Here is a 14,535-nt window from a genome sequence, read left to right as displayed (position 1 = left end):
TTTCCTACATCACAGCTGTTTACTTCACTTTAAAGTATTGTCTTTAATTGTATGCCTGATTGCGAACAGGCCACTTTTACGGGAAGTATATATTTGTGAACGCCCACTGTGTGTGAAATCAGAATTAGTGATGTTGACTCCAAGAACTAATAGCTTATTTGCATTTACTATTGCTAGGGTAATTACCCTCTTGGGAAGATACTAGAAGCCTACTTCCACCTATTGGAAGGTATTAGACTAAAATTGGTGGAAGAAATATTTTATATCTGCAAAAAATCTGCAGCATGGTTAGCACTGCTGCCTCACAGCACCAGGGACCCGGGTTCGATTCCCAGCTTCGGTCACTGTCTGTGCAGAGTTTGCACATTCTCCCATGTCTGCGTGGGTTTCCTCTTGGTGCTCTGGTTTCCTCCCATGGTCTGAAAGACATGCTGGTTAGGTGCATTAACCCAAACAGGCGCCGGACTGTGGCGACTAGGGGAATTTCACTGTGGCTTCATTGCAGTGAGCCATTCCAGTAAGCCTTACTTGTGACTAATAAATAAATAAACTTTAACTTTATAGGATTTTGACCCAGTGACAATGAAGGAACAATATCTTTCCAAGTTAGAATGACGTGTGACTTGAAGGGGAACTCAAAGGTGATGATGTTCCAATGTACCTGTGACTTTATATTTCTCGGTGCTAAAGGGCGTTTGGAAAATGCTGTTGAAAAAGTCTTGGTAAGTTGCTGAAATGCATCAAGTAAATGGTACATGGTGCTGCCACAACACGCTGATGGTGGAGGAAGTGAATATTTAAGGTAGTTCAATGGAATCCCAGTAAAGTAGACTATTTTGTCCCGGACTTACGGCTTTTGATAAGCATGCATGGTGAGTTAGGAAGTGTGTTACTTGATGCAGAATTCCCAACCTCTGACTGCTCTAGTAACCATAGTACTGTCTTGTCCAGATAAGCTTCTGGTTAATGGCAATCCCCAGGATGACGGGGGGGGGGGGAATTCAGGGTTGGTCACATCACTGAATGTCCTGGGAAGAGAGTTCGATTCCCTCTTGGGGATGGCAATTGCCTGGTACATATGTAGTGTCACTGTTACTAGCCACTTATCAAGCCAAACTTGAATGTTGTCAAGATCTTGCTGCATGCTGGCATGGACTTCTTCATTATCTGAGTAGTTGTAATGGAACTGGACACTTTGCAATCATCAGTGAGTATCCCTCCTTCTGACTGTATGATAGAGGGATACTCATAAATGAATCAGCTGAAGATGAATGGGCCTTGTACACTGTCCTAAGAAATTCCTGGAGCGATGTCCTGGGGCTGAGATGATTATATTCAACAACCAGAAGCTTTGTTTGATGTGACATGCTGTCACATGCTTGCATGTTATACAGCGATCACTCTGCACATTATCACACTGATGTTGTCGGTTCTGATTCATGGCAATTAGTAACATTGAAGCTCGACCCTTCATATTTATGTCAGCAATGTCAATGCTCCTGCGGCTGTACCTCAAATCTCTGTGCTAAACCAAAAGATGTACATCTGATAAAACTTGAGTGTTGGTGCTTAAGGACCATGCACAAGGTAGCAGTCTCTGGCCGCATGTTAGTTCGGTGCCCTCCCTTCACCCCACATATTTTGACAAGATCAGTGCTCGAGGGCATTGGTCTTACTTTTTTCAGCCATCCTTTCATTGTGTTAGCTGGGTTATGGACCATGTTCCTTTACAGCACTTCTATTTCTACCCCTGTCCTTCCTCTTGGAATCATTATAGCATCTCCATTTCCTTGCATTCTCTTCCACCAGCCTCCACGTTTGATAGCCCCTTCCTCCACCATTGCCAACATCTTCAACATGATCCAATTACCAAACACCTCTGCCACTTCTTCAGTATTAGATAACAAATTTCTCCCATGTGACAACTGATCCACTTCTCTATCAACCCTAGCACCTGTTCTCAATTCTTGTAGAAGTGAAGAAGATGTGCCATTTTCCTTTTCACTTCCTCCCATACCATCATATCAGCCCAAACACTCCTTTCTTGTGAGACATTGATTTGCTGCAACTTCTTTCAAGCTAGTGTGCCTACTGCTCGAAGTGCAGTCTCCTCCACAACAGGAAGAGAAAATGCAGGTTCAGTGATCGCTTTGCTAAACATCTGAAGTGCATTCATGATCCATTAGATATGACACCAAAGTTGCAAACAATCAGTCTTTTCCCATCCTCCTTTCCCTGGCTCTGCAACATCTTATAGTTCTAATGAAGTGTTGTAGGCATAAAATGTTAACCCTACCTATTTCTCTCCATAATGCTTGACTTGCTGTTCTTTTTCCCAAAAGTTTTTGTTCGATTTCAAACAAGAACAGGATTAACCTCAGCTGTAAGGCTTTTACCTTTGCTTTCCCTGTCCCATGAGAAACTTGCCACTTGGACAAGGCACTGGCGAGATTGCTTGCACCTGCAGAATTAAACCCCAGTAGGGAGAAAATTGGGGGATAAACATAAATGTTTGTTTTTCTTTATTTATGTCGCACCTTTCATGATCTAGAACATTCCAAAATGCTTCACAACCAACATCGTATTTTGAAATGTCGCCACTTGCTGTAGGGAAACATAGACTATTTATACAGAGTGAGCTTCCATAAACAGCATTAAGATCGGTGACCAGATAAGCTTTTTTCATAGAGATGTTAGTTGAGGGATAAATATTGGCTAGAGCACCAGGAGAACCCTGCTGTTTGAATGCTGCCAAAAGATAGCACCCCTGACAGTGCAACATACCTTCAGTATTACACCGAAATGTCAGTTGAGTTAAATAAGTCAAGTGCTATTTGCTCTGTACAAATCAGCTGTTAGTTATTAGCCCTTTCCTAATATAGATTTAACATTTCCCTACATTTGAGATGACTAATTAGCCTATAGTTTCCTCTCCTTCCTGAACAGGGTAAATATTTTTCACTCTTGGTGACATTTTGATTTGAATGGTGTTGTGAAAATTACAGTTTGTATCTGCAGTATCTCTTCTGCAATGTTCACTTATCTAGGATCAATACAATTTGGGCTTGGTGATTTTCCTACTTTTAGTCTAATTATTTTTGAATAGTCAATTCCAGAAATAGTTCTTCCGCATCCTGCTCAGGATTTGCTGCAGTTCCCATATTCACTTTCCTATTTTATTTCTTTGTTTTATTCTGTACCTTTTCTTTTGTACAGCTGTATATTTATCAAATACTTATTTTTTAAATGTATTTATTTAACCTGTACCTTATCCAGCTTGTATTTAAACATCTACTGCTAGTCCACTGTTTAATCTTCTGTTTCTTCCACTAATTAATCTAGACTTGGTCACTCTTTGACTATTGAAGTGAGTGAATTCTATACCAGTAACTTGATCCTGAACTTCTCTGTTTATTTTCAATGTGGGAGTAATTGGGTTTGGTCAGTTTCCTCGGCTGTTTGATTCCTTCCAGGTCACTCACTTGACCCACTTCGTTACTTGAAACGTAAGTCTATTCCATTCTTTCTTATTGATATATACAATAATTTGAAGATGAATGCAATATTTTAACACTGCAATATTAGTAATGTCTCTTATTTCACAAACAAACCAAATTTATCATATCTTGATTCCCCATCATGGGAATTTTGTACCAAAGAAGAAAGTATTTTTCCAAACCAGACCATGGCACCAGCTGATCAACAGAATAATTTTTGATGATGCAATGCTTTAAATTTGTGGTTGACTTTGAATAATCTTTTATTACAAACAAATTTTTCTATTAAAATGCCAGGTTGTCAGATTATATATTTGTCGGTCTCCATATCTTCTTAACAACAGGATCAGAAAATTGACAGGTTTAACTTTTTTGTTTTTGAAAATTCCTTTGTGATGTTTTATTTCTGACATTTATCTCTTTTGGTTAGAGAGAATATCGAAAATAAGCAAAGCAACAGCGATGGGGAAGAGAATAAAGATCAAATGAACGAAGATGAAGATGAAATGAACAGGAAATTCTGGGAGGAGCCTACACTTTACACACCAGAATCCAGACTGGAAGTCCATAGACACATTGAGAAGAATCGGAAATTGAAAGACAAAGACAAGTAACATGAGAATTAGTAAAGAGATTGTTCTTTCAAATAGCTGTTTAAATTAATAAGCTTAAAGATTCCAGAAATAATTTGTACCATATTTATTGATCAAACCTAATGTTGTCTGAAAAATAGATACCAGATATAATAGCTTCCAAATGTCTACCTTATCTGAGGATTTTGAGTAAAATGGATTTCGATTTAACTGGAATCAACTCAATTAATTAAGGCACAGGGAGATGTAGAGGTTAGAAAGTTTGTTTGTATATCCTGTTTTTGGTTTTCTGTATAGAAAGACAAGTCCGTATATTATTTTTTTCCTTTGCACTTTCTGTCAATTCACTTCTTGAGTTCCTACTGGCTAAAGATAAAGTGCCCATCGTCCCAGATGACCATAGGCTGCTCTCCCCTTTGAGCAGGAGAGCTGACTGCTGATGATTTAACCTGAGGATCACTTAATCTCAGGCGAGTGGCAAGGTTGAGAAGATCATGAATAGCCTCAGCCACTACAGGAATTGAACTCGTGTTGTTGGCATTGCTCTGCATCACAAACCAACCATCCAACCAACTAAGCTAACCTTACTGGCTAAGGTTCCATTGGTACCAGTTATCTTCCAAAAAAGCAACTTTTTGTGCAAGTGGCAACACAAAGTACTGGCTGACAGTTTTATCACAGGGGGAACTGCAGATGAACCCAATAATATCTCAACTCAGTGCAAACATACACTTCTGAGAAGAATTTCTGGACGCTGACGAGGACTGAGTACTCTGGCCAATTTTCATTGTTACTTTTCCCTTCACCAGCAATGGGTATTGAGATGTCAAGCAGCATCACTTCTGTTTCCTAACTATCCTCCTTAAAGCATATTTTATTTTCATGAACATTCCCTAAAAAACGAACAAGATTTATAGATTTTAAAGTCAAAGAAAACTTCTAATTGTTCAACTTAAATGTGTATTTTTTTCCTAATCACATTTATACTTATGGAGTACCTTTCAACAAACTTCACTCCTTTTATTGTTTTTGGATGGGGGAGGGGTGGGTTGCAGTCATTGCCTTTCCCAGGTATTTTCCTGTAATTTGATGTCTGTTTAAGATTACTTATTCCCCTCCCAGAATCAAATAATTATAGTTTTTTCCAAAGATTGATCAAGTTGCACAATAGGCAGCCAGTCACTGTGGCAGTTGTTTTGAATGCTATTGTATGGATGGTTACATGAATAGCTTAATACTGCAAGAGCTGTCTATTACTATAAAACTTAAAAACTCTACATGGTAACACAGTAACTTCAGATAGTGAACACTGAGGAAGCAGGCAATAAATTTATTTGTATATTTATCTGAATTTTACATGCATTTTAAATCATGACAATTTTCTGACTTTGAGAATAAGCAATTGGGCATTTTCTGATGGCTCAGCGAGTTACTTTACTACATGATGGAGTAGTGAGCCCCTTAAGCTGTGATCTCCCATGTTGTGAGCTCTGATTGGGGTTACATTAGCAACTGACAATGGGGACACTATTATCGGTCTTGGATCAGCCAGGATCCATGTTGTGAATTCCTGTCCAGTCACCTCCATAGGAAGAGCATGTATATACATTCTATATTCATAGTATTGGTTAAATAACTTACCACACATGCTGAGTTCTTGCTTGAAAGGAATGGACATTCTGGTGAGGTATGAGTGCTACTGGTGTCTGAAATAGTCCACATGAGTCATCACTTGTCAGAGGAGAAGGAATCTGGGATTATTAACAAACATTTTGAACAGCTGCTTGTTTAATCAGATACAAACTTGTTTATTGAATTTATCAATTTCCTTTCAGAAATCAGAAGAAACAAAAACCACGGCGACCACTTATCACCGCTGAGGGACGAGTCCTGAATATTAATGAGTCTAAGTATGTGACATAATTATTCCACTGTCAAAATAGAGTATTTATGTTTGACGTAATAGAAAGCCATTTTAACACGATTCGCATGTTAAAAATTCACCCTTTAGTTGTAGTTAACTACTGTTATAATTCAGACTAGCCATCAACCCGGGGAGCTATTATTTGTTTGCAATACTGTGCAGATTTGCATTGATTCCCAGGAGCAGGCAGTGCCACGGACAGGAACAAATGCCTACCCTTTTAGTTTGTGCAAGGAAAGTATTGAATAGGTTTCAAATTTAATGAAACGAGGGATTTTTTCATATACACTTTTATAATTGATAGAACATTTTGATCAAACAGTCTTTAGCAGTTTTTCACAATATAATGATACATGCAAAAAGCACAGTTTGTTATAAAATTGAAGCTAATGGGATTAAAGGGGTGGTAGCAGCGTAGATACAAGATTGTTTGTTTTTTGGACAACAGGGTTTTTTTTTATTCGTTCAGGGGATGTGGGTGTTGCTTGCTGAGCCAGCATTTATTACCCATCCCTAACTGAGTGGTTTGCTAGGCCATTTCAGAGGCCATTTGCTATGGACCTGGAGTTACGTGTAGGCCAGATCAGGTAAGAATGGTAGGTTTTCTTTCCTAAAGGTCTTGCAAAATACTGTTTGAAGTTGCTTGTGAAGGAGGTTATGTATCTCTGTTTGTAAAATAGGACATAATTTAGATTCCAAGGAAAGCTATTGATCAGGAGGAGCAAGTTGAAGCAATTTGGATACAGCAAGATCATGGCCTCCAGGGAAACAGGTAGAAGAGGACAGGAAACTTTGTGAACAGACTAGAATACCAATAGTAAAGTGTAGCATTATAAAGGGAATTTTAGTTATTAAAATAGGAGCCAGCTAAATGAAGAGGGGATTAGACTGATTTGAGAGTTAAGACTGAAAGCATAAGGGTTATTTTCCATTATAGAGGAATAGAATGTACACTTTATAAATCACTAGTTAATAGTCTGTAAATCAGCTGGAGTATTGTGGACAATTCTGGATACAGGAAGGGTTTAGAGGAGTTTCATCGGGATATTGCATGGATAAAGGACATCAGTTATGAGAAGAGGTTGGATAACTCGAGATCGTTCACTATTGAACGAAGAAGGTTAAGGAGTGAACCTCATAGATGCTAGGTTTCAGTAGAATGGACAAAGAAAAATTATTCCCTCTGGCATAGGGTCAATACATAGGTTGTAGTTTTAAAATCATTGGCAAAGGATGCTTTTTCATTTTGGAAACATATATATTCTGAACTCTCACTATTTCCTCCTTGAATGCCTCTCATGGCTCTGTTATTAATTTACCTTCAAATAGCTGTTTCCAGTCTACTTTTGCTGGTCACATCTCAGTTTAGTAAAATTGAAATTTCCCTAATTGAGAACTTCTTCTCCTGTTCTATCTTTGCCCCTTTCCATAACTACATTGAAACTAACTGAATTAAGATCACTATGACCAAAATATTCCCTCAGCAATACCACTTCTGGCTGCCTAATTTTATTCCCTTAAACTAAATCCAGAATTGCTCCTTCTCTTGTTGGGTTTTTTTATGTGCTGTAAGAGTTTGGGGCCTGATCTAATTAATCCCTTCTTGAATTCCAAAATGATACATTGTGATATTGGTGATTGTGGTTATATTTTATCCAGTATCAGCAAGACCTGATACATTCTAATGTCTGAACAGTGGGATCAAAACGCAGCAGGTGCATTACCTATTCTTCCCTGGTTAGGAGTGCAATCTCCATGTGATCACCACAATGACTATGTCCCTGGCCATCATGTGTGGTCCCTCGCCAGCCATTCTTTTAGTGAGGCTTCATCGGCAAGATGGTTCCAGACTCCTGGCCAACTATTCTTACAACTTAAGCACTTAGGGAATTCTTTCTTAAACTCTGTAAATGGCAAAGCCAATGGAATTCAGTTTAACGGAATCATTGACTTCGAATGATTTAACCTGCCCAATTAAAATAGATGCAATGCATTCATCCTCCTGCCAGGCCAGATCAATATCTCGTGATCCCTGACTCTATATATTTCCTACTCTTTCAGTGCTAGTGCTTGGCTAAATGGAGACATAGGGCTGAATTTTGTCAGCATAGTGGGGACTTGACATCAAAGCAACCTCAGCCATATTTTATGGCGTTCAGGCAATTAACTTGCCCGGCTCCATGGTTTTCGGCCCTTTTTTAGAGATGGGGCCCACTCCCAAGCATGACAATCAGTACCACTGGGAGAGGTGGCCTTGCTGGGATTGCAGTTGTCAAAATGGATGCTGACCTCCAACAAGATAAGTGCAGTTGGGTGTAGCTGGGGCCAATCACCAGGTCCTGATGGGGATTTGGTGAGGTAAATAGGGTTTCTGTTGGTGCAGCCCTTGTCAAAGCAGGGAATCCTCCATGGTCCACAAAGTGCTCGATCAAGGGGTTGCCCAAGCAGTCCACAGGGAGGCTGCCAGGTTTTACTGAGCAGCCTTTCCATGTGACAATCGACCCACCAACCCCTGGCAAAATGCCAGTTGTGGGAAGTGGCCTTGAATTGGCCAATTAAGGACTTCAATTTGTTTGAGTGGGAGGGCTATCTTGCCCGCTGCTGACAAAATTCCATGGTGCTTGGACAGTGACTGGCCCTCCACCGTCCCCTTACCCACTGTCACTCGCCATTTTAAAGACCACCTCCCCATTCATCCCTAGACAGATGGTAAAATTTAGCCCATGGATCTGAATCCGGAGATTACTTTTGAGGTTCTGCTTACTAATTTCTTTCCTGGCTCTCTAAAGCCAGCCTGAAGAACCTCATCTTTCTTTCTACCCATGTGTATGTTAGAATAATTATTTTAGTGCCAAATCATGTACAGAAAGTAAGTAAAGAGATGGGATTAAGAGCGAGACATAGAACAGGTTTTTGTTAAATTATTTAAGTTTTCATTTTTTTAAAAAATCTAACATTAAGTGAAACCTGAAGGAATGCAACTCCACATTTATAAATATAAGGTTTGGTGTCAGAGAAGTTATTTGGCAATAAATTAGATTTGCCACATTGTTAAAACTTGCTTACACTGGAATAAACAATTCCCAACTTTTTCTGGCAGGTTTAGTGTACATCACACAAATGATGTAACATCGCAATGTTCAGTGTGTTTTAATGTCAAATGCCTTGGTGATATAGTGAAACTTCTGGAGGAACAGACAACTCAGATAGTGATTACTTCATTCCATGTTTAACTGCGCATGTATGGTCGCTGGAAGTTGCTGCCTAATTTACTCCTCAAATAGGAGCTGATAGCTTCACCATTGCTTTTGCCGCAAAATCTGGACCATTATGATATTTCGCATTATAACTTGATGGAATAAGCCAGAGTCTGTCCAGTTAGATTTCTTGCTATGTACCATAGTTGAAGAAGGGTATGCTTAGAAATTGAGGGGTGAACTTCTGTTTCTCTTCACAGGATTGATTTCACATTGACCGATGATGAAGAAAATAATCAATTCATCCTGGATCTTGCTGTTTACAGGTTAGCTTTGCAACATAATACAGCAATCAAATAAACAATGACAGACTCTAGCCACCTGAAAATTAAATTTGTGATTTTTCAGAACATAATAATGTACAGATTTGAAGTACAAGTTGACATTTTCTGATACTAGTTGAGAGCATTAATCACATTCACTCCCATAGAAAGCGAGTATTCGGAGTTGCCAGACACCCTGATCAGGGCCAGATGTGCTGGATAAAATATAACCACAATCACCAATATCACAATGTATCATTTTGGAATTCAAGAAGGGATTAATTAGATCAGGCCCCAAACTCTTACAGCACATAAAAACTAGTTCTTTTATGATTTTCAATAATTTTTATATTATTTGGCAACTCAATTGTCATCTGTCTTTTATGTCCTTTGTTGAGGACCGCCATTCCATTTATTCCCATATTTTCAGACAGAGTGGAATTTTCCCCCATGTCAATTTTCCCATTGTTTTTGCTTTTGGAGGAACAAGTGGAGGGGAAACAGAGGAATGCCAGGCTGGTGAGGCAGCAGTATTACCTACTCAACTGTATCACACCAGAATTTAGAGCTACAGGTGTATGTACCTGCAATTGAATGAAAGGCAAAGAAAGCAATCATTGACTTGTTCCATATGCTGAAAACATGAGCTACAATCTAAATATACCATAAGCAGTATCCTGCTGTTTACAAACAAAGAACAAAGAACAATACAGCACAGGAACAGGCCCCTCGGCCCTCCAAGCCCGCGCCGCTCCCCGGTCCAGGATTGAATCCTGAATCCAGGATCCCCGCCCAATTTTCCAGCCTATCGACATACCAATATCCTATCCACCGAGCTGTCCCTCACAGCTACGATGCTTTGTTCATCACAACCTATTAACTCACCCCCACCCCACCATTCCAGACCATGTGATCTCCAGGGAGAGGCGAAAACCCAGAGTGAAAACCCCAGGGCCAATATGGGGAAAAAAAATCTGGGAAATTCCTCTCCGACCCCCTGAGGCGATCGAAACGAGTCCAGGAGATCACACTGGCCCTGATCGGAAAATGCTTCCCAACCCTAGTCATTTCCACTTCCACGAACACCATATGAATTCCCTGCCCCCGAGACAGGTTCCCAACTATCCGCAGTCTCGCTCTGTACTGGCACCAGCAAGATGATCATAGAATGGAGCCTTGAAACGAGAAACAAGGAACAATTAGCCCGCGCCGCTCCCTGGTCCAAACTAGACCACTCTTTTGTATCCCTCCATTCCCACTCCGTTCATATAGCTGTCTAGATAAGTCTTAAACGTTCCCAGTGTGTCCGCCTCCACCACCTTGCCCGGCAACACATTCCAGGCCCCCACGACCCTCTGTGTAAAATATGTCCTTCTGATATCTGTGTTAAACCTCCCCCCTTCACCTTGAACCTATGACCCCTCGTGAACGTCACCACCGACCTGGGGAAAAGCTTCCCACCGTTCACCCTATCTATGCCTTTCATAATTTTATACACCTCTATTAAGTCTCCCCTCATCCTCCGTCTTTCCAAGGAGAACAACCCCAGTTTCCCCAATCTCTCCTCATAACCAAGCCCCTCCATACCAGGCAACATCCTGGTAAACCTCCTCTGTACTCTCTCAAAAGCCTCCACGTCCTTCTGGTAGTGTGGCGACCAGAACTGGACGCAGTATTCCAAATGCGGCCGAACCAACGTTCTATACATCTGCAACATCAGACCCCAACTTTTATACTCTATGCCCCGTCCTATAAAGGCAAGCATGCCATATGCCTTCTTCACCACCTTCTCCACCTGTGACGTCACCTTCAAAGATCTGTGGACTTGCACACCCAGGTCCCTCTGCGTCTCTACACCCTTTATGGTTCTTCCATTTATCGTGTAGCTCCTCCCTACATTATTCCCACCAAAATGCATCACTTCGCATTTATCAGGATTGAACTCCATCTGCCATTTCCTTGCCCAAATTTCCAGCCTATCTATATCCTTCTGTAGCCTCTGACAATGTTCCTCACTATCTGCAAGTCCTGCCAGTTTTGTGTCGTCCGCAAACTTACTGATCACCCCAGTTACTCCTTCTTCCAGATCATTTATATAAATCACAAACAGCAGAGGTCCCAATACAGAGCCCTGCAGTACACCACTAGTCACAGGCCTCCAGCCGGAAAAAGACCCTTCCACTACCACCCTCTGTCTTCTATGACCAAGCCAGTTCTCCACCCATCTAGCCACCTCCCCCTTTATCCCCCTTTACATCCATACTTTAGAATTATTGTAGGTTTCCTAAGGTGCATCTGTAACATTTGTCAAATAATCATGTACAGGTACCTTAAGCAAGTCACAGATTATTTGGGGTTAATTTTTAATTTCACTTTTTCACTATTTTACTTTGGGGCGGTATGGTGGCACAGTGGTTAGCACTGCTGCCTCACAGCGCCAAGGACCCGGGTTCAATTCCGGCCTCAGGTGACTGTCTGTGTGAAGTTTGCACGTTCTCCCCATGTCTGCATGGGTTTCTTCCATGTGCTTTTTTGAAGGGGTAACCAAAAAGGTAGATGAGGGCAGATGTTGTCTACATGGACTTTAGCAAGGCCTTTGACAAGGTACCGCATGGTAAGTTGTTGCATAAGGTTAAATCTCTCAGGATCCAGGTTGAGGTATCTAAATGGATACAAAATTGGCTTCTTGACAGAAGCCAGAGGGTGGTTGTAGAGGGTTGTTTTTCAAACTGGAGGCCTGTGACCAGCGGTGTGCCTCAGGGATCTGTGCTGGGTCCACTGTTATTTGCCATTTATATTCATGATTTGGATGAGAATATAGGAGGCATGGTTAGTAAGTTTGCAAATAATACCAAGATTGGTGGCATAGTGGACAGTGAAGAAAGTTATCTCCGATTGCAACAGGATCTTGATCAATTGGGCCAGTGGGCTGACGAATGGCAGATGGAGTTTAATTTAGATAAATGCGAAGTGACGCATTTTGGTAGATTTAACCAGGGCAGGACTTACTCAGTTAATGGTAGGGCGTTGGGGAGAGTTACAGAACAAGGAGATCTAGGGGTACATGTTCATAGCTCCTTGAAAGTGGAGTCACCGGTGGACAGGGTGGCGAAGAAGGCATTCAGCATGCTTGGTTTCATCGGTCAGAACATTGAATACAGGAGTTGGGACGTCTTGTTGAAGTTGTACAATACATTGGTAAGGCCATACTTGGAATACTGTGTACAGTTCTGGTCACCATATTATAGAAAGGATATTATTAAACTAGAAACAGTGCAGAAAAGATTTACTAGGATGCTACCCGGACTTGATGGTTTGAATTATGTGGAGAGGCTGGATAGACTAGGACTTTTTTCTCTGGAGCATAGAAGGCTGAGGGGTGATCTTACAGAGGTCTATAAAATAATGAGGGGCACAGATCAGCTTGATAGTCAATATCTTTTCTCAAAGGTAGGGGAGTCTAAAACTAGAGGGCATAGGTTTAAGGTGAGAGGGGAGAGATACAAAAGTGTCCAGAGGGGCAATGTTTTCTCACACAAGGGTGGTGAGTGTCTGGAACAAGCTGCCAGAGGCAGTAGTAGAGGCGGGTACAATTTTGTCTTTTAAAAAGCATTTAGATAGTTACATGGGTAAGAAGGGTATAGAGGGATAGGGGCCAAATGCGGGCAATTGGGATTAGCTTAGGGGTTTATAAAAAGGGCAACATGGACAAATTGGGCCGAAGGGCCTGTTTCCATGCTGTAAACCTCCATGACTCTATGTGCTCCGGTTTCTGCCCACAGTCCAAAGATGTGCGGGTTAGGTTGATTGGCCATGATAAATTGCCCCTTAGTGTCAGGGGAATTAGGACTGTTAATATGTGGGGTTATGGGGATGGGACCTGGGTGGGATTGTTGTTGATGCAGGCTCGATGGGCCAAATGGCCTCCTTCTGCACCGTAGATTCTATACTTAGTTCCCTGTGCAATAAAAGTATCACAACTAAAAGCACATGAATGCAATTCATATGTTGATGGTTCTGCACTCTGCATAGCTCAGCTCATTGTTTATTCAATGTACTAGGGAAAAATTCAAGTTATTAGTGAGACGAGGTTAATGTGTCACACACTAACTTTGGCAGCACGCTTGAATTATTGGGTCACAGGTGCAATTAAAATATATCACAAATTTATTCACTGAACTCTTTTAAAAAAAAGAATGATACAAATATTAAGAGATTGGTGCTCCTCTCAAGAAAACGTCATGTTTTACTTGTACGCGAGAAGTATTTTTTCCAAAACTAATATAGTGTACAGCACTCAATAAGATAGCCAGGGGATCCTCTTCTGTGGACAGTGTTACAAAAGTGAGGTTCAGTATTTTAGTGCAAATGCTGATCTATTTTTAAAAATTAATTCCACAGACATATGGATACATCTCTTCTTGATATTGATGTACAGCCAACCCATGTATGTGTAATGGTGAAAGGAAAGGTCAGTATCTAATATAAGTGGAGACAATCAGCAGCTATACTACTATAACAATCGAAACATGAAAACATTGAAATCTCGAGAACTAAGATACCCAATGTATGCCTGTTTCATCCACCTGTTTTACAAAAATTATACCTTCTTTTCAAGGTACTTGTCCAGTTTTGCCTTTAGGATTTGTTAGTTTTTAAAATTAATTCATGGGAAGTGGGAGTCACTGACTGGACCAGCATTTATTACCTATCCAGAATTGCCCTTGAGACGATGGTGATGAGCTGCCTTCTTGAACCACTACTGTGCTATTAGGGAGAGAACTCCAGGATTTTGACTCAGTGACAGTGAAGGAATGTTGATATATTTCCAAGTAAGGATGATGAGCGGCTTGGAGGGGAATTTACAGGGGTGATGTTCCTAAGTGTTTGCTGCCCTTGTCCTTTGAGATGGTAGTGGTATAAAAACAGAAAATGCTGGAAAAACTGAGCGGGTCTGTCAGCACCAATGGAGAGAGAAATGTCCTTCATACGGATTTGAAA

General features: G+C 40.8%; 1 protein-coding gene across 4 annotated transcripts in view; it reads left to right on the top strand.

Moving 5' to 3' along the window:
- Positions 1-14,535, top strand: part of dnaaf11 (dynein axonemal assembly factor 11) — a 63,293-nt gene that overhangs the window by 25,938 nt on the left and 22,820 nt on the right. Inside the window, exons 6-9 of one of the 4 annotated variants that reach the window (XM_078217062.1) lie at positions 3,928-4,107; positions 5,926-6,000; positions 9,472-9,537; positions 13,936-14,005. In XM_078217062.1, coding sequence (XP_078073188.1) covers positions 3,928-4,107; positions 5,926-6,000; positions 9,472-9,537; positions 13,936-14,005 — 391 coding nt within the window. The remainder of the gene's footprint in view (positions 1-3,927; positions 4,108-5,925; positions 6,001-9,471; positions 9,538-13,935; positions 14,006-14,535) is intronic. The other 3 variants (XM_078217059.1, XM_078217063.1, XM_078217061.1) reach the window with 3 other exon arrangements.

The sequence above is a fragment of the Mustelus asterias genome, chromosome 7, assembly GCF_964213995.1.
Source record: "Mustelus asterias chromosome 7, sMusAst1.hap1.1, whole genome shotgun sequence".
NCBI classification, from domain to species: domain Eukaryota; kingdom Metazoa; phylum Chordata; class Chondrichthyes; order Carcharhiniformes; family Triakidae; genus Mustelus; species Mustelus asterias.
Note: the sequence above shows the minus strand (reverse complement) of the source record. Positions and strands in the feature narration are given on the sequence as shown.